The sequence below is a fragment of the Parasteatoda tepidariorum genome, chromosome 8 (assembly GCF_043381705.1).
Source record: "Parasteatoda tepidariorum isolate YZ-2023 chromosome 8, CAS_Ptep_4.0, whole genome shotgun sequence".
NCBI classification, from domain to species: Eukaryota; Metazoa; Arthropoda; class Arachnida; order Araneae; family Theridiidae; genus Parasteatoda; species Parasteatoda tepidariorum.
In genome coordinates, this window is record NC_092211.1 from 83,029,355 (window position 1) to 83,055,768 (window position 26,414).

General features: G+C 28.7%; 1 protein-coding gene across 1 annotated transcript; it reads right to left on the reverse strand.

Annotated features, from left to right (window-relative positions):
- LOC107455902 (trans-1,2-dihydrobenzene-1,2-diol dehydrogenase-like) lies at positions 1 to 15,455 on the reverse strand. The gene is made up of 8 exons (XM_043044338.2): positions 15,322 to 15,455; positions 11,864 to 11,967; positions 11,358 to 11,469; positions 11,119 to 11,282; positions 8,637 to 8,889; positions 7,086 to 7,210; positions 3,108 to 3,258; positions 1 to 965 (listed from the first exon to the last, which is right to left on the reverse strand). The coding sequence occupies exons 2-8, from the start codon at positions 11,951 to 11,953 to the stop codon at positions 862 to 864; spliced, it is 999 nt and encodes a 332-aa protein (XP_042900272.1). The 5' UTR covers positions 11,954 to 11,967; positions 15,322 to 15,455; the 3' UTR covers positions 1 to 861.
- Positions 15,456 to 26,414: the final 10,959 nt, after the last annotated feature.

Genomic DNA, 26,414 nt, shown 5'->3' on the forward strand with positions numbered 1-26,414 from the left:
AGTAACGATTACAATTTTAATCATGATTAAAACTTTTATTGAACTATGATTACAAGTGATAATGATGTATGTTTACAAGTAGGTATGATTACATATAATTAAAGCATAATTACATATAGTTGAGATTACAAGCAACCATGTTTACATATTATACAAAATGTAATACATTACAAGAAACAGATTGCTTATGATCATGATTATGTGCAATCATATTTAACGGTTAAAACTAAAGGTGTTCGGGCAATACAATGATAATCCACATTTTCAAATTGTTCAAGAGAGCGCTTGAAGTTAAAAACACTGTCATTTTTACATTAAGAATAATATATTTCTGTGTATTGCACTGTTATTTAATGAAAATTCTGAAAACTTGTAAAATTTCTGCCAAGGAACAAAAGTAAAGTGCTGTTTAGTGAAAAAATGTCTTTTTCAAAAGAAAAGCATGCCTCATTGTAATATTATTCTCAAGCTTTTTCATTTTAATCCTGATAACATTCATTATAGTTTTCTGATTTCTGCTAGCAATCATAATAATATATTAGTAATTTTAATTAAAAGTAATCATCAGAGTGCTTGATCGGTGCAATTAATTATATTTTACTCAATTCTGGTGCCTATAATTGTTATTATTTTGGATTAGATTAAAATATAAATTTTAAAGACCATTGCGTAACTGAAATGAAATAAATGTCAAATGATGGATAAATATCTAATTTATGATAATAAAGTTATATCATAAATTATGACATAACTTTTAAAATTTAATTGTATTGGATTTTCACACTGAGTTCCCTTCCTCAGTTATATAATCAAAAATAATAGCAACAACAACGAACAAGAAATAATAGCAGCGATAAAGTTTTAATCTTCCTCAAAGTAATATCCAAGTTGGTGCCGAATTTCATCCATTATTTCAGCCAAAATTTCCGAATCTTTGTGCGTCATAACAGGACTTTCCAGCATCCCTAAAAGAAAAGAAAAAATTATTGTCGAAAAATTTAAATGATTTGTATTATAAAGCGTACAAATAAAATATGTGCAATTTACGACATTGTCAACTGAAATGCTAAAAATTTTAACCGTTTCGGATGAACAAATAAACATGTTTAACGCTTCAAATGAATGTAACACGAAACTTTAATTCATTAGCCACTTATAGGGTCATTTTGTTAAGTAACTTTGATATAAAATATGTGCAATTTACAACATAGTCAACTGAAATACTGGAAACTTTGAACATTTTAGATGAACAAATGTTTTAAGTTTCAAATGAATGTAACACGAAACTTAAATTCATTAACCACTTATAGGGTCATTTTGTTAAGTAACTTTGATATAAAATATGTGCAATTTACAACATAGTCAACTGAAATACTGGAAACTTTGAACATTTTAGATGAACAAATGTTTTAAGTTTCAAATGAATGAAACACGAAACTTTAATTCATTAACCACTTATAGGGTCATTTTGTTAAGTAACTTTGAGAATGGAATTCGATTTATAAAAAAGAACTCCTTTAGCTTATTAGAATTCCCGCAACAGCCCGTCGTGAATTAGAGAAGTCATGGTGGCTAAGGCTCTACAATTTCGTGACAAATGATTTGATTGTGGTAATGTGGTCAGCACTGCGTTCAGGCCACTTTTACTTCCCAGTTAAGCTGTTACCCATCGGTCTGAAGCACGGTATGGTTCAATCCGCCACGGGGGATCGATCATCAGTTCCCCGTTTATCGTAATGCTTAAAATTAATTTTGGTCAGAATGTGGATGGGAATTTTCCCAAATTTAAATTCCAGAATTGGATATTAACATGAACATTTGTGCTTATAAATAACTTGATATCAAAATTTTATGTTTATAATTACAAGTAAACTCGATGGGAAATGATTGAATGAAAGAACGCATAACACACAAAAGAAAATGGCTCCTCATTGTTGACCTCTAATCTTGATCCCAAGGTAACCTTGACTGCTTAGTAACCTTAACTGATACTCTTATTTATGTAGACAAAGCTCTTTGTTGTTCTTTTTATTTTACTTCCTGAGATTGTTAACAAATTACTCTACAAATCATAGGGGAGATAATAGCTTCCTGTTGATCTTTTAAAAATTCATGATTTTGGAGGGAAGTATGCTTCTTATTATCTTATAAAAGGTTAAATAATCATAATAAATGATGAATTACATAATCCAATTTTCAAAACCCTGAAGGATCCTGAGCTTGAAAAAGATCGACTAGATAGTTGGGGGACATGAAAAAGACTCTCTGCGGATTAAGGATGAGAGAAGGAGAACATGGTTGAAGCTACCAAAGCCTCTAGAAGAGGACATTTTGCGATTTTCTTTTTGAAATATCAGGGAGCTCTACTACATGCCCCAGTGCCCCATTCACTTGTATATCAAGAAATATTTATAAAAGTTTTTAAAAAAAATAGCTTTTTTAGTCAAAAACCAGCTATACTCAAATCATATAATATGTTAACAAAAAAGAAGAGAAATTAGTGAATTTTTTTGTAATTTTTTAAAATGCAAAAATCAATCTGAACCTATTTTATATTAATTATTGAGTATTAAATATGGCACAAAATATTTATCGAAAGCGTTTTTTTTTAAAGTTTTTCTAGCCTGTTTCCAGCTTGCTTAATTTAACAAATAAATCTAATAAATCTAATTAAAACTAATAAATAATTTATTAAAACTAATAAATCATTTTCATGGCTTTCGTCCCCATGTAGCACAAATGCATTTTAGCTCCATGAAAACAACCTCGTTCGAGGCAATCCTTGATCCAAGAGCTCCCTTGCCTTCTAGATTAGGATAAGAATTGTAAAGCTAGGGAGGTTAACATTGAAATGAAATAAATGGAACTAATAATAATAAATGATGTAGGAAATAAATTAAAGCTCACACCATATAATACGTATAAATAAAGAGGGAATAACTTTGCGAATTTTTACAATTTTCTGAAATACGAAAATTCTGAATACGGACAAACAAGGGAAGAGACTTCCATTAGTTTCCTTAAGAAAAAAACGGGTTAATTTTAACAACACTGAAAAATATAGAACCAACAAATGAATAAAATTTAAGCAAAACAACGAACATAACCTTTTTGAATGCATTCTCTAACGTGTGTTGCTTCAAATCTGAGACCTGAACTGTTAATGTATATACATGGTCGAATGGTGTTGGGAAGCGGGAATTCATAAGTCTCGGTTTCTGTCTGGACAACAGTTGGACACCAGAAAGGATTCGGAACCTAAAGATTAAAAAAAAATTGATAATTCTATAAAAACAAGGAAGAAAAAAAAATCACAACAAGAAAAATTTAAAATACGATTCACTACAAAATGAGGGAAATTGTGATAGCCTTGCGGCGATCACAGGTTACCCATCGGCAAAATGGCTGTTGTCTATTTTTCTTCTTCTTTTTTTTTTTTCTTTTTTTTTTTGTTCATTGANTTTCATCTTGGACATCTTTAACTGTTAATCCTGAACTACTCGGTACACAATTTCTCAGACATATTTAAATGCAATTCAGACACATTCTGTGTAAATTCTTATGATGACTGAATAGACATTGAACAGCCAATCCAGATCAATATTAACATTTTCGGATGGATACAATGGTGTTTGATGGTGATAGCTGCATCATAACCCGTTTCGGATTCACAAGTTCATACATGAAATATGGTTTGAAATCTAGGTTTTTTTTTCCAATTTTACAGAAATAGTGAATGAATCATTTATATTGCGTGGAAGACAGTCTACGGTCTTGTGCAAGTCATTTGGGTACGTTGACAATGAATCTTTTTATCCCTAACTGGTGATCAACACCCAGTTCTCGTATTTGCATGAAAGGGGTTCGGAGAGTCACCCTTCGCTCTTCGGTAGGGGGTTCGATTCTCTCAACCATTTTGGTACTTTTGTGAGGGACGGGCTTCATGCCTGCGTTTGCGAACGGAATCCTGTCGTTTTGCCGTTTGTGTGTAACGCTTAAGGTATTCCTGTCTACGTTCTTTGACTTAGGCTATTTCAGCCTCGGTTAGTTTAGGCATTGGCATCGTTTTATTCTTGCTTCAACTCTAAATTTTGGGACCGCGTCAATCAGTTTGGACCCTCTTTATTTGTGATATTCACCTGAATTAGTATTGAAAACGATTCCGTTTGAACTGTAGGTTAGAAATTCTGATTCTTAATTAAAACAATAAGAACAGAAATATAATGATGAAATTCTCTTTTATTCACAACTCAAGAAGTATTTATGGGATCTCTCTGGTCCCATATCTCAAAAATGGTAACTAGCTTAAGAAACTCACCAACTTAATGCATTAAAAGTTTTTAAAAAAATTCTAAAAAAATTGTCAAACAACAGCGGTCGTCATAGCAACTCATGCGTACTGTTTACTATTACTCTTGATTATTGCAGTTGAAAAGTGCGGACGCCATGAAATCCAAACCAAAATCTATTTTGCCAAAGGATAAAAGTTATTGCAGAGTAGTGAAATTTCGGCAATGCGTTTGTCTGCATAGGAGTAACATATTTAATTAATTAAAGTTTCAAGATCACAGGTTAATGCAATTAAGAGAAAAACCATTTCAAATGTGAAAAACAAGATTTCATTAATAAACGGTGTAACCACGTATTTAAAGCAACCTGTTTTGCATGTTCGTAGTGGTGTTACTAGCGCTAAACTTATGCGTGAAGCGCGAAATTTTAATAGACATCATCATTAGTTATACTATTAATATTAAAATACAAGGTCAGCCAAAATGATTCTTAAATTATCTTCTATTAATTTTAGAAATATAGACTTGGCCAAAATCCTTCATAAAATATTAGGAGACAAACGACGAACATAAATAAGAAAGGGGGGACACGTGTAAAGATTCATTCACTTTCCAAGAAGTTTCCACCAAGTTTCTGGAACAACGCTCAAAATCGAATGAATAAATAAATAAAGGCATTTCCCTGAGTAACTTTTGTTCCAACAATTGATTTTCGCAAACTAAATGGCAATCTTAAAGTTTCTGAGAAATTACCTCAAACATTTTAATTAATTAATGCTTCAAGTTACGACTTTCTCTGCATAAAGATACCTCTTTTTTGGTCAAAATATAAATAGGATGTAAGATAGTGATTTTTGTTTTTAAATCTAATCAACCAACTCAATTTACGAAAAGAGCTAAAGATATTACATTTAAATTTACAATGATTCTATTTAAGCCCTATATTTTAAATTAAGGTTTAGAATATCTTTCCTTCATTTGGCTTTGAATAATTTACATAATAAAGTACTTTTATGCGAGATTCATAATTAAAAATAAAAATATTAAAAGAAAAATTAGTCAAGAAACAAGAAGGTTACGTTGACATCCGTTTATTAACACTTAGTGAGCCAAGGCCGCCATAAAAGCACAATGGCACCTCTATTTATTGTGTTGGATGCCTTGCGTATAAGGCGGTATTGTTCTCATATTTACAATTGATTTAATTATTATTATTATTGATAAAACTCATAATTCATAAAATTATTATAAATATACCTATTTCCGAACCGTTACAGGTTAATTGATCAAAATTTCCAATTGAAGTAGCTTTTGTTGGTATTCGTTTTACTTGTCCACGTATACAATATCCATTAATTCTTTCCTTAAGTGAAAAAGTGTTAAAAATTGGTACAAGTTTGTTATAAAAATCTGTTTGAAATAACTATAAAGCCTTTAATTTTACTTGATTTTCAATCTTCATTGGGTACAAATGTTAGAGATAATTAAAGCTCAATCGATTCACATAGATAAAAGAAATAACGAACGACATTCAGAGAGTGATAATTATTTAAAAAAAGGCCGTCTCAATCACACGAAGATAAAATCTTTTTGACAATCAATCGTCTAATCATTGAATACTTTTATCGTTTTGAAATTCTAAAGACTACCATAGATTACGAAATAACATCATAATTGTTAATTGTACTTTTTTATTGCATTTAAGTAAAGGGCAATATTTTCAATATCATTCAGCATAAAACGGTTAATAAAATAATTTTTTTTAAAGAAGACCATTTCATCCACACGAAGATAAAACCTTTTTGACAATCAATTGTCTTATCATTGAATATTTTATCATTTTGAAATTCTAAAGACTACCATAGATTGCGATAACTAACATAAAACATCAAAATTGTTTATTGAATAATTCTGGACTTGTCAAAAATATACAATAATTTACAATCAATGACTTTTGATATTAAATTTTAATTTTTAAAAGAATATATTAAGGTTATTTTCATTTAGCATTAATATTACTGCAGTTTATATTTACACTACATTTTATAAACGTTTAAACTATTTATATTTTTCATTTTGTTTTAACTCTTTGCTTTCGTATTTTGCTGACATTTAATAAAAATTGGTGGCTTAGAGCTGTCATACGGCCACAAAGAGTAAATATACTTCATCCATTGTCGAAAAAGTTTAAATTAAAAGTAAAAGGTAATATTTTTAATATCATTCAACATAAGAAACGGTTAAAGAATTAAATGATTTTATAAAGTCATAAGTATTGTACATACAATAAGATAAAGGTATGGTCAAAACTTCCAAAATATGGTATGGTATGCTTCTGGCTCAATAAGAACACCAAAAAGTATGGTAATTTTTACCGATTCGCTTTGGTAAAGATTTTGGTAAAATTAGCACTAAAATATAACTTTAAATACGTGTTAAAATTTGGTAATTTTATAACGATACCTTAGACCGTGGCATTAAAACCATTAATTCGGTTAAGTTTACTTTTCAGTTTTGTATTTGTAACTAAATATATGATAATAAGAACTATAATTTTGAGAGCCAGATTTTCTGTATATCATTTTCATATCAACGGTAAAATTACCAAATTAATGGCTTAAATATGCATATTTTAGTCTTATTTACCAGAACTGAATCTTTTTTTTTTATCAGAAATGTTTTTATCCCACAGTACGGGGATTTTAACAGAATTTTTTTCTCCATGTAATTGTGTTTCGAAATCATTCCATTTTCGTAAAGAACTAACTATATTATTTTCATTTCATAATGTTTTACCCTTATTATTCCTTCAGTTCCAATAACAACCAGATCACAGGGAAACTGAGTAATTGCATTTGTCGTCACATTAGCTGTTCGATTTTTACTATACAACAAGCTACTGTTCATAGCAATATCGACACCTGTAAGTAATAAATATGTTATTGGATATAAGTCATACCGAAGCAAAGGAATTAATTTAAGACTCCTTTTAAATAATATCAATATAGTGCTTAATTAATTTTTTGTTCAGAAATATTTTTCTCAAATTAAATAAATAACTTCAAGAAACTGAGGCGGTATGGTATTACTTGATCAAAATATTCATTTGCTTCAAAAATATTTTAATAAGAAATAGCATTCGACATGTTTCCAGAGCTTAAAAACAAGCGCCCGTTTTCAATACTTGCCAGACAAGACGAGAAGAAATAAAAGTGATAATAATGTCAGCGGTAAAGAGATAAATATAACACGTAGAGCCAAGATGGCTCAGGGGATAGAGCGTTCGCCTTCCAATGAGGTGAACCGGGGTTCGATCCCGGTGATGGCTGGTCTAAACGAATTCCGTATTCGGCTTGCACCGACCACAATACTGACGTGAACTGTCGTCAGTTGTAGGCGGATCATGGGTTAGAGTCTCCTTGCCATCAGGCTAACCTTTGGAGGTTCTCGTGGTCTCTATGAAACGCAAATGCGGATTAGCTCTATCAAAAAGTCCTCCACGAAGACAATTTTCTCCCAATACGCGATCCAGAAGTTTCCTTGTCTTCTGGATTGGGTTCAAAAGGACAAGGCTACGGAGTTGAACATTAGCAGTCGTAAACCCATAAAATTAGGTCGGCTGTTCAACGACGGTTATAAAATAAAATTAAATATAAAACGTAAAGATCTCAAAGAAAAATGAAGAAAAAGGTGAGAAATAGCGCTAGAAATACCACTGCAACACTTGAAAATGGGTGACGCCCGGTGGCTGAGCGGTAGCGTTTCGTGCTGTCGTGCCACAGGTCCCTGGTTCGATCCTCGGCCGGGCAAGGTTGACTCAGCCTTTCATCCCTTCAGTGGGTCGATAAATGAGTACCAAGTATGCTTGGGAACTTAACACTGGGGGTTCCGCTTTCGGCTTACCACCTGACCAGAACATCTGCCTCTGCAAGTAAACTTAGATGGGCACAGTAGGCCTTGGCTCTCAGGGCTGTCACGCCGCTGAGTTTAGTTTGTTAGACTTGAAAATGGGAGTCTGTTTTTGATTGCTTTAAACATGTCGACTGCTATATATTTTTGAAACGAATTAAGTTTTTAACCAAGCAATATTGTTGAAAAACTGTTTTTGAATTATTTTCTTTATATACTTTTTAATTATTCTTTAAAAATTAAGAGAAAAAGCAGTTTCTGTTTTTATTATTCATATTGTTCAAAAATTGCTACGTATATTTTATAATAAAAATTACAAGTTAAAAAAACTAAAGACACATTAATTTAATGAAGTAGAAAAATCTGGTTTTAAAACTAAATGCTTTTGGTTTTTCTTACAAAAATAATAAATCAGATATTTAAAAAAAAATTACTTAACATCTTCATTCAAATGACCAACAGCTGCTATCTTTGATGGCTTTTCTCCATCATAAATAGTAGTGACTGCATTTAATGCGTAGACGCCGATGTCCAAAATGGTTCCTCTTCCCATATCTTTCTTCATTAGTCTATTCCTCTCAAAAAATGGTAGTCCCATGTTGACATTAACATGAACTACATCACCGATGTCTTCATCCTTGATCAGCTCCATTAGGCATTTATTGGCAGGAAAGAATCTGCTCCATATAGCCTGAAAATAATGTTTAAATTACCCAAAAGTTTGCTATAAAAAATCTCATTTTTTAAAAAAAATTAAATGGCTTAAAATAATCCACATTTCTTAGGTACATGCGCATGTCAAGCTACATACGCTCTTTTGAGCAATTTGAAAATGTGGTATATTATTATGTCACCCCAAACATCTTCAAACGTTAAATAAAATAAGGATTTCACAAGTCTCCTCACATTGCTTTATATTTGATGTCACACTGAAAAAACTCCAAATAAAATTACGATAAAAAGTAGCGGCACTTAGTATCTCGGAACTTTTTCCGTAAAATTGATTTTTACCGGAGTTTTAAAGAACAAAAAATCTTATACACCATAATTTTTACAGTAAATACCAAAAAATAAAATTACTCAAACTGACTAAATAAATGTTATTATAAAAATTACAGAATAATATTTTACGAAAAAAGATGGATTTCACCGTAAAGTGGATTTAATGGATGCTGCATCTAAATTGTTTGTTCTCTACACCGTGTTTCTGGATATTTTCTCCAGATACAAAGAATCTTCTTACTGCTTAAAAGAAAATCGTATTGTTAATCAACGAAAACGCTGTCCTAAATAATTTTAAAATCTTATTGCAATATTTCCCAAAGTATCTTCAATCACAACTTGGAAATTGGGATTTCAAAGTTTCCTCACTATGTTTACAAATCTAATGCTACAAAACTACGTCATTACAACTACTAATCTATCTATAAACAAATTTTTGAATAATTATTCAATGATAATTATGATTAACTGATTGCACCTCACCAATTAGCGTCATTTCTGATGGTTATTATCATGTTTGTAAAATGCAGTTTCGAAATAAATTTGTTGCATTTAGAACTGTGCAAAGTATCTCAGCACTACTTTTACATTATTATTATTATCAACCTCATCGAAATTTTGTTTTAATTTTATTATACAAAAATTTGAGAAAATCGTACTTAGAAAATGATAAATTTTAACTGTAAAAATATCAGGAAAGTTAGAAGTAAGAAATTGTTGAAATGGAAATTGAAAAATAAATGAATAAAAAACAAACTTATTAATGGTTCTTTCGCAACTACAATGGTTCTAAGCAGCACAATTTTTACAACCTCTCCTTAAAGCCCCTTTTACATTTGAAGTTTGTTTTAACGATTACGGCAACACTTCTTTTCTATTAACTACATTATTCATTGTGGTTTTATATTAGCTGCTTGATTATTCAATTAATGGAAAAATATTGGTAAATCATTCGAACTAAAGAAGCTGTCCATGAATGATGTGACGCTTGGAGAGAAAAAAAAAAGGAATTAGTGAATCTGTCGCTGTTCATGACAAGAAGTGTGACATCGAACATTTTGGGTGATATAAAAAATATTTAAAATCCGAAGATAGAATATTTTTATATTATTATGTTTGTTTCTGATTTTTTTTCCCACTTACAATTTTTTTAATATAAAAAAAAGCTTTTTTTCTAATGATTTTGTTTTGTATTCTTCGGTTTCATTTTGTATAAAAGAATATTCGGTACTGATTAAAGGTTTAATTCGGAGTTAAAAGAAAAACTTAGTGGAAGTTATTCGTTTACGAAGAAACTAGCGTGGGTCATTTTCAAAGCACTCTAATAATTTAAAATGAGAAAATAAAAATAATAACAAAATAATGCAAAAATTACAAAATACGTCTGTCTTAAATAGTCTTTTATATCACTATTTTGTTACAATTATATAATTATGCCGATTTCTTTGTTTTAAACCTTAATCATATTTCGTAAAAAATAACTACACTAAAAATTATTATTGTTATAAAAAGTATCATTAAGACATAATAAAAATTTAAAAGTAAAATCTAAAATATGATTTGTAACATAGGGTTTTGTTTCTGACTCTCATTTACTATCTAAGGTGAATAACTTGACATGTTATCAGAGGGCATGGCGAAGTGTAAGAAAAGAGACGTGTTCAAAAATATTGAAAAAAAGGTACAACAATATTGCAATTATGAAAAGCCCAAAATAAATAAAAAATTGTTAGCTTGCAAAAGTTTTGTGAAGTTTGATCTAAAAGTACATAAGTCAAAAATATATTATTGCTATTTTTGACCTAAGCAAATCGAAATATGTAAAACCAAACCTTTTTCTATATCCTAGGGTTTCATATTTTTATGCAATCAAATACGCGAAATAAAATAAAATATAGTTAAGAATAAATGTCATTACTTCCATTAGAAATCGCTTTTCCCTTTTAGCAATTCCAATGAGGGCCTTCGTTTGTTTAGCATTCATCGTCATAGGTTTCTCCATCAAAACATGTTTTCCCTTTTCAAGCATAAGCTTCCCAACATTGTAATGATGGGCAGTAATTGTACCAATGTAAACGATCTCTATAAAAGAAATATACTGGTGAGTGAACATATATACAATTTTGTTTTGCAAAATAAAGCAAGCTGTAAGCATACCAATTTCAGAGTCATTAGCTAGTTCTTCATATGACCCATAAGCTTTTGATATATGATGGTTTGTTGCGAATTCTTCAGCCGCAGATAAATTCCTTGCAGCAACTGCTACAAACTACAAAATGGAAATGAAGCATATAAATGATTCAATGATTAAAAAAAATTTTAAAAAATCAATGCTCGCAATTATCCCTTCAAGTCTAAATAACTAACCTATAACTATTTTTTGAAACAGAGATAACATGTTAACTATTCTGGTTAAACTGTCTTAATTTAGATAACATGTTAACCCTAGTTAACTAGTCTGCAAAAACTGTTTTTAACACTTGATAGAAATAAATACTTCTTAATAAATATGCCGTGCCACTTATATTAACTTATACTTATAACTCATACTAGTGAGAATCATAAATTTTGAACGGAAAATTATTACAAACTATAGTTTTTAAAACTGATTCAGTTAATCAGTTTCAAGTAAGATTTTATAATTTTAAATTTAAAATACTTACGTTATGTCCTCCTTCTGGAATACTCTGAACTGCAGTGACGAAATCGTGAGTTATTTCACTTGCACTAACGATTCCCCAATTTGTAGTCATGTTTTCTTTTTTAACTGAGAAAAAATTCGAGTATTACACAAGATGCTCAGAAATTAACTGATGATTTTAAAAAAATAAAAAAATTCAACTAACATTAAACAGTTTTCTGCATTTTGATAAGGAAAAGAGAAATTTTTTTCTCGCAAAATTTTCTTGAATACGTTTCAGCATTGGTAATATAAACAATGAATGTCGCTGCATGTCGTACAATTTCACCTGAAATATTTTCCTGGGCTCTGTTAAGTTTGCCATCAGACTGCACCATGTTGTTGCAGTAACTAATGTTATCATTTTGAAAACATTGTGTTAACGTTGATCTCGTTTAACTGTGCCATCTACTGACATATTTTGTAACCAATTTTGAAGCTTGAAGAGAATTCAGACTAGTTTCTTGAGCAGAACATGTCAAACCATACATTTTTAGCTCATGTTTTTCTTAAATTAATTTCTCAGATTGTCGTTATTTTTTTATTAAATTTTTTTCTATCAACGAATTAAAAGTGCTTTAGAAATGATATTTTCCGAAAACAGAAAAATATAGCCTCCCGTTCACTTCGAGTTGAAATATTGTTGATTAGTAGAAGTTCATTTAGACTATGATGTTTCTAACTATAGAGCACTCAGTTCTGATATTTCCAAGTGAGATAGAAATATTGACGGCACTTATTAAAATCCATATCAGTAGTACTAATACTACACAGTTATTATCCAGGTTTGGGGGCTAACTGTGAGAGGTTTTGGAGATTTTTCAATTCCGTACTGCAAATGGAGGCTAGTTTCTCAAAATAATTCTTTACGAAAGCAAATTCTCTGAATTACTTTAATCAGAAGTTCCCTTGTCTTAAACATATTGTAGATGGGATGTTCTTCATCGATAAAAAAATAAAATACTTCATTAACCTTATATTTATTAAAAAATGATATGGTTATATATTCTAATATATAAAAAAACCAATTGATGAAGGTTTTAGTTGGTAACTAAAAATTTTAATTAGTGCTTCGATGTAGCCAAACGTAATTGTATATGCATTATGTTGATTTATTTTTACTATTGTTAAGCAATATAAAAGGAAAAAAAGCATGATAACTTTAGATTCGCTGACGAGATATGTTAAAATTTGAATGTTATTTGTATACGAATTCTCATTTTCGTATTTTTTCATAACCGTCGTTGAACTTCCGGTGCAATTTTTGAGTTCATTGTTTTATTTGTAATTTCACATTGAAAAGTGCGTTTTGAAGCTTATTCCAGTCTCTGAATTACTAGAGTGCAATGGAAACGCCTGACCACCCTGTTCACCTTATTTATTTTGAGTGATTAAATTAGTATGATTTGTATTAAATAGTATGATTATCTTGATATTAAATTAGTATGATTTATATTAAATAGTATGATTATATTGATATTAAATTAGTATGATTTATATTAAATATTTATAACATGTTATATTAAATATTGTGATAATACTAAATGTTTATGAGCACATTCTGGCGATGGTGTATTCAGAGGCCGCTGGATTGGAAAACGCTTGACCACCCTTTTCTCCTGACTCATTTTGAGTGACTTATTTTTGTGTGATAATATTCACGACAAAGTGTAAGCTAATAACTCCCAAATCATCCTTTTTTTTTCTTTTATCACAGTCGTTGAACAGCCGACCAAACGTTTACGACTACCAATGTTCAGCTTCATAACTTTGTAATTTTGAACCTAATCCAGACGACAAAAAAACACTCCTGAATCAAGTATTGGGAGAAATTCGCCTTTGTGAAGGACTTTTTCATGGAACTTATCGCATTTGAGTTGCATGGATAGGGGAAAAAAACGAAAACCTGTGGCGTAATTTCCACTTTAAATATCAAATACCAATTCACTAGTATATAAGACATGTTAACTTGATGCCGGGGATTTAATTATTATCGACTGTGTCAACCTTCATCTATCTAAAGGTACCTCTTGATTGTATCAAGTTAACATGTTTTATATACTAGTGAATTGGTATTTAATATATATATATGGGTGGTTACGCCACATTACTCCCCTTCCAGAATTTTATCTGTGATAGAATTCGATGAACGAATACCACTAGTTCATTAATGCAGTTTTATTTATTTATATCATTTTTGCTCATTTTTCTTCTGTTTTTATAGCATTTCGCTAATTTTTTCTTCATTTTTGTTTATAGCATTTCGCTCATTTTTTTCTTCATTTTTGTTTATAGCATTTCGCTCATTTTTTTTCTCAATATTGTTTATTACTGGGAGACTTTATTCACTTCCCCGGATTTTTTTTTCTCTGAGCAGTATATATTATGCAAATCAACTGTTTAATGTGGACCATCTATCATGTCACCAATGTGGGGATTTAATTGTTATCGACTATGTCAACCTTCATCTATCAAAAGGTACCTCCATGTTACGTGTCTTATTTACTAGTGAATTGGTATTTAATATTTATAGTGGTAGTTACGCCACATTTCTCCCCTCCCTTTTTTTGAGCGGTATATTTTTAAGCAAATCAACTGTTTAATGCGGACTATCCAATAATGTTGACAAGTTCATATCACTTCCGGGTCACCAATTAAGGGGAACTATAAATCGACTATGCCAGCCTTCATCTATCAAAAAGTACATGGTGACCTGGACGTGATATGAACTAGCCACATTGATGGATGGTACACATTGAAACAGTTGATTTGCCTAAAAATATACTGCTCAAAAGAAGAAGAAAAATCCGGTGAAGGAAATAAAGTCTCCCGGTCAATAAACAAAAATAAAGGAAAAAATAATAAAAAGCGAAATGCTATAAACAAAAAAATGAAGAAAAAGTAAAATGAGCAAAATTGATCTAAATATATTAACAGCATGAATCAACTAGTGGTATTCGTTTACCGAATTATAAAATTCTGGAAGGGGAGTAGAGTGGAGTAACTACCACTATAAATATTAAATACCAATTCACTAGTATATAAGACATGCTAACTTGATTTTATAAAAAGGTACCTTTTGATAGATGAAGGTTGGCATAGTCGATTTATAATTCCCCTTAAACCTCCCACGTACCATTTAAGAAATCATTAAAAGCATCGATGTTCTTACACCACAAAGTTAAGCAGTATTTTTCTTATCAGCTGCTCCTTATCAAAGCCAATGTGGTGGCAAGCACATTTAATCATGTCATAAGCTAAATTCAAACACCTGTTGTTACTTTTAACATTTGCATAAAATATTTTGAGCTCATACTTTTTTTATAAATTTTATTTTTCATATCATGTAGCTCAATCATTGCCCCGTATAGCTTAAGAAAACTATAAATAGCAATTATAACATATAAAATTAAGCAAACAATAACACATAAAAAAACTTACTTGAAACTTTTAGCTTTTACCTAGCAATTGTTATTTATTTTTTTAAAAAAATACATTCATTCAGATCTTAACTGAGCCGACAAGACAAGTTAGGAGTGCATTTATCAATTCTGACGCACCTGTGTACTTTATGAGATAACATTATAAAGTTTTGTCTTGAAGTTCTAATTTTACTCTATTGTTGATAAAAGTGACTTCAAGCGTTTAATCATGCCCATTATGAAACATATATAGTATGTATTAGCAAATAATAAGGCGCTGCTATTTAATTAGCGTTTCTATGTTCTAATGATAGCTTCATACAAAAACCAGTGCTAATGATAATTAATTAATTAAAGGTGTTAACATTAAAAATTAAAATTTTACATAAATTGCTCTTGTATGAAATATGTTAAAGTAAAGCTTGAAAAATTTGAAAAAAAGAATTAATGAAAATATTAAAATTAAATTTAGGTAGTTTAAAATGCTCTGCATATTCAGGGTGTTTCTCGTATGGTTTTAGAATCTTTGTTAAAATGAAAATCTCCAGAGTATATGAATTATAGTTAGCAAATTGATATTCAAACGTAGAAGAAACAAAAAGGCTATCGAAAAGTGTTAAATTACTGAGGAGGACGGGGTTAAGAAACATCAAACGCAGTTTGGTTGCGTGGTGAAACTTAAAGTTGTTTCTAATAATCACCTTTGAACTCTTATTTTCACCGGTAATAAAACAGGTTCTGATATTTTCAATCCCCTCTATCTCAATAGCAGTTTGTTAGATTCCATTAGTATTTTTCTTTTTTTATCGCTTGCACTGTAAAAAAGGGTTTTTCAAACTTAATCGAAAATGTGCCATATTCCTCAGTATAGTGACATTCTCACAATTGAAACAGCATATAATCATTTTTGAACAAAATCCACAGTCTCAAAAATGAATACGTGCTGTTTTGAGCATGTTTCTATAACTATATTTGTTTCGGAGCCATTTTGATTAATTTTTGCTCTATTTTGAGAAACCCTTTTTACTGTGTAAATATTACTTTTCAACTTCCATAAAATATACTTTTTTGACATATTTTTAACAGGGGTCAAAAAATACACATTAAGAGTGATCATTCTAGAACACCCTGTCTAGCAGAATCCTGTTATGGATCTGATTTTTTTCTGCCTTTATTTCTATACTCCATATCATCTTGAATAAAAGACTATTGAGTTTTAAGTAAATGCAGAATAATTTATATCAATCAGTAATGCGAATTTTGTTACATAAATGCATTTCAGGATAAAACCATGATTCGAAAAATAAAATATGTAATGTTTTCTTTATTTCGTAAAGGGATATTCATTTTTAAAAAAATCAATGTGATTGTTTTCCTACTTTTTTTTAATTTCAAAAATTTCAAACTTCTACATTGTAAACACTAACATCGCCATTACCAAGGAAAAATAAATAAAACCATCTTTGAATTTCTTAAAAAAATAGTTTATAATTAATAACAACAAAAAAGATTTAATACTTGAAATAAAAAAAACTCTTTGTTAATTTCTTTTACAAGTTGTCTCGTTAACTAATTATAAATTTAATTTTTTTTAAGATATATAAGTTAGAAGTCCAAGAAAAACAAACAAATAATAAGTATCCTAAATAATCTTTTATTAACATTTTATTTCAATCATTTCAAAGCAAGAAACAAAAAGTTTATGATAATTTAGTCAGTTAAACATTTTACACAGTCTTGGGACCGTATCCTTCTAATTTTAAGCTTGTATCCTCTGATCGACCATAATCAAACTCCCTCGTAAGATTCAAGGCGTGAGAAAATCTTTTTGCATAAAAATCATATCTGGGTGAGCCATACATCTCTCTAGGAATTTCTGATTCTATTTTACCCCACGGATTTTCTGTCCATCGTCTTTGTGGTCCAAAACCTTTAAAAAGTTGCCGTTTTTGGTTTTCATCCAAAGGATTCAAGAACATTCCTGCAGCAGGCACTTTACAGCATTCTTCCATTTTAAAATAGTTACTTTTTAAAAAGAATTTCTATTGTGTATCTAAAAATACGTTAAACTTTGAAAATAATCTAAATATTTCTTAATGTATCACCGTGATGATCCGAATTCGCTCTTGTCTTTTGTTTATTATCGTTGTCTTGGTAACGTAAAGTAAGTTGCCAGGTGCTTCATTGATTTATTAGATAAAAACCATTCTTTATATGTCTTCCAAAAGCTAAACTGTTGAAAATGTTTTAAGATTAATATTATATGTTTAATAAAAATGTATGTTTAATAATGAATGTTTGTTTAATAATAATGTATGTTTAATGATAAATAAAACTGAGAAAAAATACCATTTTTTTGCAAATGATTCCAAAAATGCAGTTTTCTTTTAAATCGTTTGTCTTTTTTTTTCTTAGCTTCTTACTTAGAATTTTTGTATTTCATTAACATATTATGTTCCAAGGTATATTTGATACTATATTTACTTCAGAGCTATTTTAACGCATTTCTTTTTGAGAAACCCTTTTTTTTTTTTTTTTTGCAGTAACTAATAAAAACGCATTTAACGGAGAAAATGCAATAAAAAATGTGCCGCACGTGACCATGGAATGACTCATGAGTATTCTGTATTCGCGATTGCAACGAACTATAGGGGGCGTTGTTGTATGAGACGCTTACCTGCGATTTCCATATGAACCGTCATTCAGTTACTCTGGCGACGTCGTTAATGTAGCGTGTAGCATTGCAACGTTCCTTCTTTAATGTGGCTTATTAAATTTAAAAAAGAAAAATGCTTGATCTTCTTTCTTGTACAACCGAAAACAAAATGGTATCTCTTTTTATTAGAGAAGGAATATCCAAAACACATCGGAAAAATATTTGTACATTAACAGAAAAAAATATGTATATTCTTATAAGAGTTAAAACCTAATGCCCGAGAAATAGTATTACTAAATTTAATGATATAACATGAAAGGCCCATTTAAACTTTACATTCTATAGTTTTAAGAATCATATTAGTTCAAAAATTAAAATGAACAAAAAGTATACATAAGCCTCATAATTTTATGAAATTTAATTTTGTAAACAAAGTTTTTTGACAACAATTTTTATCAAAAAATTTCAAGTTTCAATAAAAATCATTATTTAGAAACTAAGAAACGTAAAATAAAGAATGCTGACGAAACAAAAACAAAAAAAAAAGACAATTCTTTTTTGTCGCCATTTTTAGTGCTACGAATATTCGTCTTTGGGATTTGCCAAAAACAAAACAAGATGCAATTTTATTTTTTCAGGAGGGAAATATTTTACCGAAAAAACGAAAATGTACCAATTCCCACAACATAAAACTTTATCTTGGTAAACGTACGTTTTGGAAATGTTATTTCATTTGGAATCTTATTCATCAGAGTTCATATGGCGATATGATTGTTTTGAATCTATGCTAAACTCTATATCGGCTCATTTTCCACCGAAATCCGATTAACTATTTTGATTTTAAATAAAGTGTTTTATTTTATGAATTGTCGCAAAAATTTTAAGTGTAGATTGGCGGCACTTAAAAACCGCCAAATCTGTAGCGGCGGTGGCGTTAATACGTAAGTACCGAATTTTTATTCCATACTTTTCTGAATCATATTACTTCAAACATTGGAATATACAAGAAGTATACATAAACACATAATGTTATACCATTTAATTTTTCAAAAAAAGTATTTTGAGAACAATTTTTATCAAAAAATTATAAACTAAAAAACGGAAAATAAAGAATTCTTAGGATAAAAAAAAGATTTTAAGAATTCTTTACATTGAAATAAAAACTTTCATATTGTTTCTTTTTTTATTATTCTTATAGTTCTTAATCAGACGTAAAAAACCATTCTGTAGAGAACCATCATCAAATGAAAAAAAAATATTTACAAGCAAATTTTTTATTGTAAAAATCATTGCACTTACCTGATTTATGATTCCCGGAGAATTCCAAAATGATAAGTTCCTTGTTTGAAAACTTTATTCTCAAATAATAGATACATAGTTTATACCTTCATTACTTTTAGATAACATACTACACAGCAAAATTTTATAATTGATATGAATTTGAATATGTAGCTAAAAACAGAATAGCTGAATTCTAGTTGAACTTATTCTTTCAAAATTAAAAAAAACTTACCAAGAAAACGATTTAAATTAATTAAGAATCAGCACAAATGGCACTATTTCAAGTAACTTGGATAATTTTTTATTGTTGTTTTCCGAATTATATGGATACAGAAATATATACTATTCTATAACGAAGAAGAATATGCTATAACTATTACAATTCTGTATGTTCTGAATTCATATTTATTCACTGGAATGACGAAAGCAATGTTGACTTCACTTTAATTCGTAATGAATTGAAGACAGAAGAAATGCATTTTACCTTAATACACACATCTGTAACAGTATCCGAAATCGGAAGTCATCAGTTGCAAGTTTGTTGATAATAGAAATTAAAAATTATTGAGGAATTTTTCTTCAAATGTTTGGCGTGTTCTGTTCCTGAAAGATTTACTAATATTCTGGAGATTTTTTTCAAGTTCTTCGGCCTTTTCCTTAGGGAAATTTTGTTTCTTATTTGCTGCTAAAAAATGGCGTCTGATTCAGTCAATGACTTGGATGGAACTAAATGAAAACGTGATAAATTAATGTCTGATATTTACAGGCTCCCGCTAGACGGCGTACTCGAGCGTTGCGATCGCGAATTGTAGCATATATGGTATTATTTTAATTTTTTATGTATGTTTCCTAACTAAGTGATAAATTTAAATTTCTCTTAAACAATTCAAGCTTAGTTTTTAGCTCAATTTACGGTTAATTCTAAATATAGTTTATAACCTTCTAATTACGATCTACAAAGAAGATTTTGTTTCATACGATCGAAATTTTTTATAGCGCTTGACTGAACATGCAAACAATACCTTAGTATTACTTAAAACAAACATTTATACAGTTATAATAATTAAAAATTTTAAAAATTGGTGCACGTAATAAACAAATAAATGAGTTTTTTATATCTTTCCAGCAATATTTTTTAAAAATGTTCCCGTAACTGAACAGATAGCATTAAGCTTATACTAATACTACCTTAGAAACTATTATTTCCATTAGTGATTCCATATTTTTTTATAAATTTAATTATTTAATAATTATTTCGTGTATAAGGTATTTGTTATGTGTTTCAAATTGAATAATTATCATAATCAATGTAGAGATACTTTTAAAAATTTTAAATCTTTTAAACGTCAATTCATTAATTAACATTTTTGTGTCATAAAGAAACTTTTTACAGTTATCCATTTGAATAATTATCGGAGTGCGTGAAACATCACCTGGGAGATGATAACTTTTTTAACAATTTTAATTATTTATTGATTAGTTCCTGTTAAAGACTTTTATTGATTGTTTCAAATTTAGAATTTATCTGAATTAATGCAAAGTTACCTTAGAAAAGCTAAATCTTTCAATTGTAAACTGATTGATTAAAATTTCTTGAAATTCCAATTAAAATAACAATCGGAATTTGAGCATGATCACCTGAGGAAAAATAATTTTTTAATAACTTTAACTATTTAGTAACCATCTAGCATCAAAGTAATTTTTTATATCTTTCAAATTAAATCTGCAACAAAATTGCACGGGTATATTTCCATTAGTAATTGCAAAAAATAATAAAAATACTGATTTTTGCTTTCAATTATAAGTTATTCTTTTTCATTATTCTCAACATTGTAAAAGTATAAAAAATGTTCAATATATTTTTTTAAGTATTTTTTTTTTAATTTTTATTATTCATTATAGTATTTTTTCTCAAAATTTTAAATAGTATTTTGAAATTTGACATTTATTTAAAAACCTGTTAATAAATTAATTTTTGTAATTTATAATTACATTTAAGAAAAAAATTATTTATTGAAACTCATACAAGGAAAAAATACAATACAAATTCATAAAGCATGATTGCGTCTGAATTGAGCATTCACAAACTTTAACCTTGCTATTTCCCAGAAGTAAATGATTTAGAACATTTATGGCACTTAAGACTTTATATAGGAAGGTAAATGAGTTGAAAATAGAATGGAATCTCATAATCAACTTAAAATTAAGAAATAAATCCTATAAAGAAATTAGTTTTATACTTTGCGAAATTTATGATTTAATTTTATATCAAGTTTCCTATCCTATATTTTATAATTTATTTATATTTAAAAATTTATAAGTTCTGTCAAATCTTTCTTCATTTAATTATATCAAACTAAAAATGTTATTAATCGAGTTAAAAAAAATATAAAATGCGATTGTCAGATACTTAAGAGAGTCATACTCACCTATAAAACAAAATATAACAAAAATAATAATAGTGAAATTTCATAATCAAGTTATATAATTTTTAAAAAACATCCTATAAAGGAAGTAATTTGACACTTTATGTTTCTGCTCCTAATTTATTTTTATTATGCGAAATATATTATTTCATTTTTAATTTTCAACCAATTTTATATTATTTTTCTTTTTAAAAAAATGTCATTAGTGCTGTTTTTGTAGGAAATGTCAATCCAATCTTCATTTAATTTTACAGAAAAGGAAGGACACTACATTCACAAATTCAATATAAATAAATTTAAACACACCTGACAAGTTTTTTTTTTCTTTAATATTTTTCCTAACCGCTTTTTGCATACATTTTTATTTTTTACTTTCTTTCTTATCATAGCGTACCACATGAGCTCCAACGCATCAAATCCGTTTCTAATGAATAATTTCAACCCTTGACAGCTCCCAGGCTGTTGATAGGTAACCACTGGTAACCGGTAATGCTGTCCTTGAAAAAAAATGCGTTTCTTTTTCTGCAGACTATCGACAGACTTCTTATTTGCTTTTATATGATTCAAAAAAATGGCTGTTAATGAAGATAGAGAGTTCGATATAATTATTTTTGGTGCTACAGGATATACAGGACGCTATGTTATCGAAGAATTAGCACATACTTCGGTATCTTCTTATATACGATGGGCTATAGCTGGTAGAAACAAAGAAAAATTAAAAGAATCATTGGATATAGTGCAAGGATACCTAGGGGAGGGTAATGTTTTTTTATGTAAATGAAATAGTTGCTTTTAGTTTAAATGCATAAGTGTGATAAAAAAAAATTTATTATGTTTCCTAATTTGATAATAGTCATAGCTGGTGCTACGATAATTTGGAAAAAAATTTTTATTAATAGCTTAATTAAATTTTTGTGAATTCAAAAAACCATTTTATGTTTAGAAATGTAAATAATTGTAGTGTGTAAAATTTTTAAAAGGTAAATTTTTGAATTCTAATTAATTTACTTACAATTTTGTGAAATTTATTTTTTTGTTTAATTTTCAATTTGAATAATCATCGAAGTCTGTACTTATATACTTCCAATAAACTTAAACAATTGTTTTTTTTTTAATTTAAATACATGTGTGTGTTAAATCTTCTTTGTATGATAAATAAATTTATTGTGGATCATAATTTGGATATTTGTCATAGTTGGTGCTTCGATAATTTGGAGAGCAAATTTTATCTTAATTTTTAATTAATAGTTGACTAATTTTTTGATGAATTTAAAAACCCATTTTATGCTTAATATTTTATAATCACACGGGTTTGTACCAAATTTTATTTGAAAAGACAAATATTTTGAATTCTTATAAACTGATTTACAATTTTGGTGTGATATAAAATTTCTTTTAATTTTTATTTAGCATAAATGTATAGGTAAGGTGCGAGATGAATATTCTTTGTGTGATAAAGAAATTAAAAAATTTTCGTAATTTGAATAATTATCGTAGTTGGTTCTTCGATAATTTGGAGAAGAAATTTCATTTTAAATTTTAGTAAATTTAAAAACCATGTTTATGCTTAAAATTGTTCAGTTTGTGCAAAATTTGACTTGAAAAGGTAAATGTTATGAACTCTAACTAATTGATTTACAATTTTGTGTGATTAAAAATTTCTTTTAGTTTCCGATTCGAATAACCATCGAAGTATGTACTTCGATACTTCTAATAAAATTAAATAATTGTATTAAGTTTAAATGCATATATGTGTGATAAATCTTTTTTGTATGAGGAAAAATGCGTTATGGCTCGAAATTTATAAAATGTTCGTAATTGGTGCTTCGATAATTCAGAGAAGAAAGTTATTTTGAATTTTAATTGATAGTTGATTTAAATTTTAGGGAATTTAAAAGAAACTAGGGGGCTCATTTAATTCATTTAATTTTAATTCATTTAATTTTTTGTAATTTGAAAATTGAATAGGTTTTAAATTGAAAATTTTTCAGAATTAGTACTAGGATAACTTTTAAAATTTTTAAAGTTTACTTATTGATTATTTATCCTATAAAAAGAAATCCTTAATTCCAATTTGAAAACAAATTTGAGTTTGTGCAATATCGTGTAAAAAAAATTCTTTATCGAATAATTTTAATTGTTTAATAATTTTTTCTTGTCTAAAATATTTATTATGTATTTCAAATTGAATATTTACCAGAATTAACGTAGAGATACTTTTGAAAATTTAAATATTTTAAATGTTAATTCATTAATTAACATTTTTGCGTCATAAAGGAACTTTTTTTATAACTACCAATTTAAACAACAATCGGAGTTTGTGAAAAATCACCAGGGAATAGATAACTGTTTTAATAATTTTAACTGCTTATTGATTATTTTCTTTCAAAGCCTTTTATTGATTGTTTCAAATTAAATATTTATTAGATTTAATGCAAAGATATCTTAGAAAAGGTAAATATTTTAAATGTAAATTGATTGATTAACATTTTTATGCGATAAAGAAATTTCTTGAAATTCTAATTGAAATAATTATCGGTATTCGGGCAAGATCACCTAAGGAAAAATAATTTTTAATAATTTTAACGATTTATTAATTATATTATATTTCTAATCATTTTTTAATAAAACGGAGACAAAGTATTCTTCGACAGTTTAAAAGCTATAACGGTGATATCACTCTTATGAAAGAATAATTTATTATCCACTCGCCTCGCTTGAACGATTTGATATAATGATCTATTGTCGATAAGTAGTAATTCAACAATCAACTAGTGTTGTAGTTTTAAGCTATCAGCAAACGATATCTCATCACGAATGAATAAATGTATATTTGAACAGGATACAAACACAAAAACATTCACGTTTATAGCTATAAATCATTTAATTAATTGGTTTATAATAACAAAAAATTCATCATTATTTATAAAATTTTTGTAACACCTAAAATTGCGAAATATGTAAGTCGAATTATTTCCGAGAAATAAATCTTCGAAACATAATTTCCTTATCGAAAATCAAGATATTTTTTTTCAAGTCAAATCTAATATTTTTTTAAACAAATGTTCTTTTTTTTTTGTATATACATTGATTTAACATTTGATCAGAAAAATGATGAGTTTAGAAAGTAGAGCAAATGGGTCATGAGTTCTTGACCAATCACCAAGGTTGTTGTTGGGGTTATCTATGAGGGCGTGGATAACGGCACTGTTCAATACCTATTTTATTTATTTATTTAGTTTATATATTTGCTTTTAGTTATTTATTGATTTTTGCTTATTGATTTACATGTAAACTTATTTATTTAGTTATTTATTTCTTTTAGTTCAAATATTATTTCCCAAATTAATGATTATAGTTAATAGTATTCCTGTATGAACCAGCTGTGGACCAGAGGGTCATGGATCCCACTCGTAGCCAACGGTTGACAACGGCAATAGGGTTGACATTACGCAAAGGTCGCTTTCCCCCACAAGCTGGAAACCATTGCTTTGAAGCAGCCACCACTGAGGAACGAACCCCAGTTTTTTTTCTTCAATGACAGTTCCATGCTTTGACCACTGAGCCATCGTGGCTCTAAACAATGATTAGGGTTGTAATTTTTTTTGCATAGCTTGATCAGCTTACAATTTATTTTAAAACTCTAATTCATCTTGCCTTAGATTCCCGACTACATTTTTAGTAATAATGTCAAATGGTAGTACATTAGTTAAGCAATGAAGCCATGGTGACTAAGGAGATTAAAAACTCGCCTTTCAGATGAGGTGATCCTTCCTCAAGTTTCGTCACTGAATTTTCAATTCGCGTATACTGTTATAGCAACAACTAAAGTGGTTGAAGAACCATCTAGCTGAACATAAAAGGCTCTCTGCTTTCCTTTCCATTTAATGTGAATCAAGCTATCTTTTGCGAAACCAAATTTGTCTCACTGTTTGATCCCGAAGTTTACCAGTCATATGGGTTAACTTCAAAGTTACGAGGAATCAGAGTAGAGCATTAGATGGATGATCTAGTGATAAAAATGTAGGGCAGAGTAGCTAAGCAGTTTTTTTATTCAGGTCAACTCAATATTGGAAAGCAATGAAATATGAATGGCAAATTTTCAGTTTAAGAATTAGTGTTTAAAAATCACTCTTGCTGCGATAAAGAAGGAAAAAAATGAGTAAAAAGGTGAATTTTGCAAACAGCCTTCATGCCTAATCATTCATTCACGTATTGCTAATAACGAATCATTGTTTTCTTTTATGAATATTTAAAATAAGTGAGAAAATATTTATTTTTATTGCGTAACTTTAGCTAGTGTTGTTTAAATATCTATTCCCTTTTTTTTCTTTTTTTTTCTGTTTGCCACTTAGTTTTGTGTTTTCGTTTTCTTATCAATTCTTTTATGTCTCTTTTGCTTTTCTTTCTTTCTATCTTCATTTCTTTTTTTTTCTTTTCTTTTTTTTCCCTTTCTCCTTTTTCAACTAATGGCCGTATTTTATAACAAAATGATTTCTAAAAATCGCAATAAAAATGAGAACTTCGCAAGTCTATAACTTTTTTTTTAAAAAAAAAGCATTTAACACTATGAAATCAACATATTTTTTTAGCAATATCAAAATCTTGGTCTTTGTTTAATTTCTAATCTCCAAATTTCCGATAATGTAACAATTCAATTTTGTTTCCTTTATTTTTTTTAATACTTGAAAACATTATAGCAATGAACACTATTAAACCTTTTTTGAATACTCAAATCAAAACCGCTGC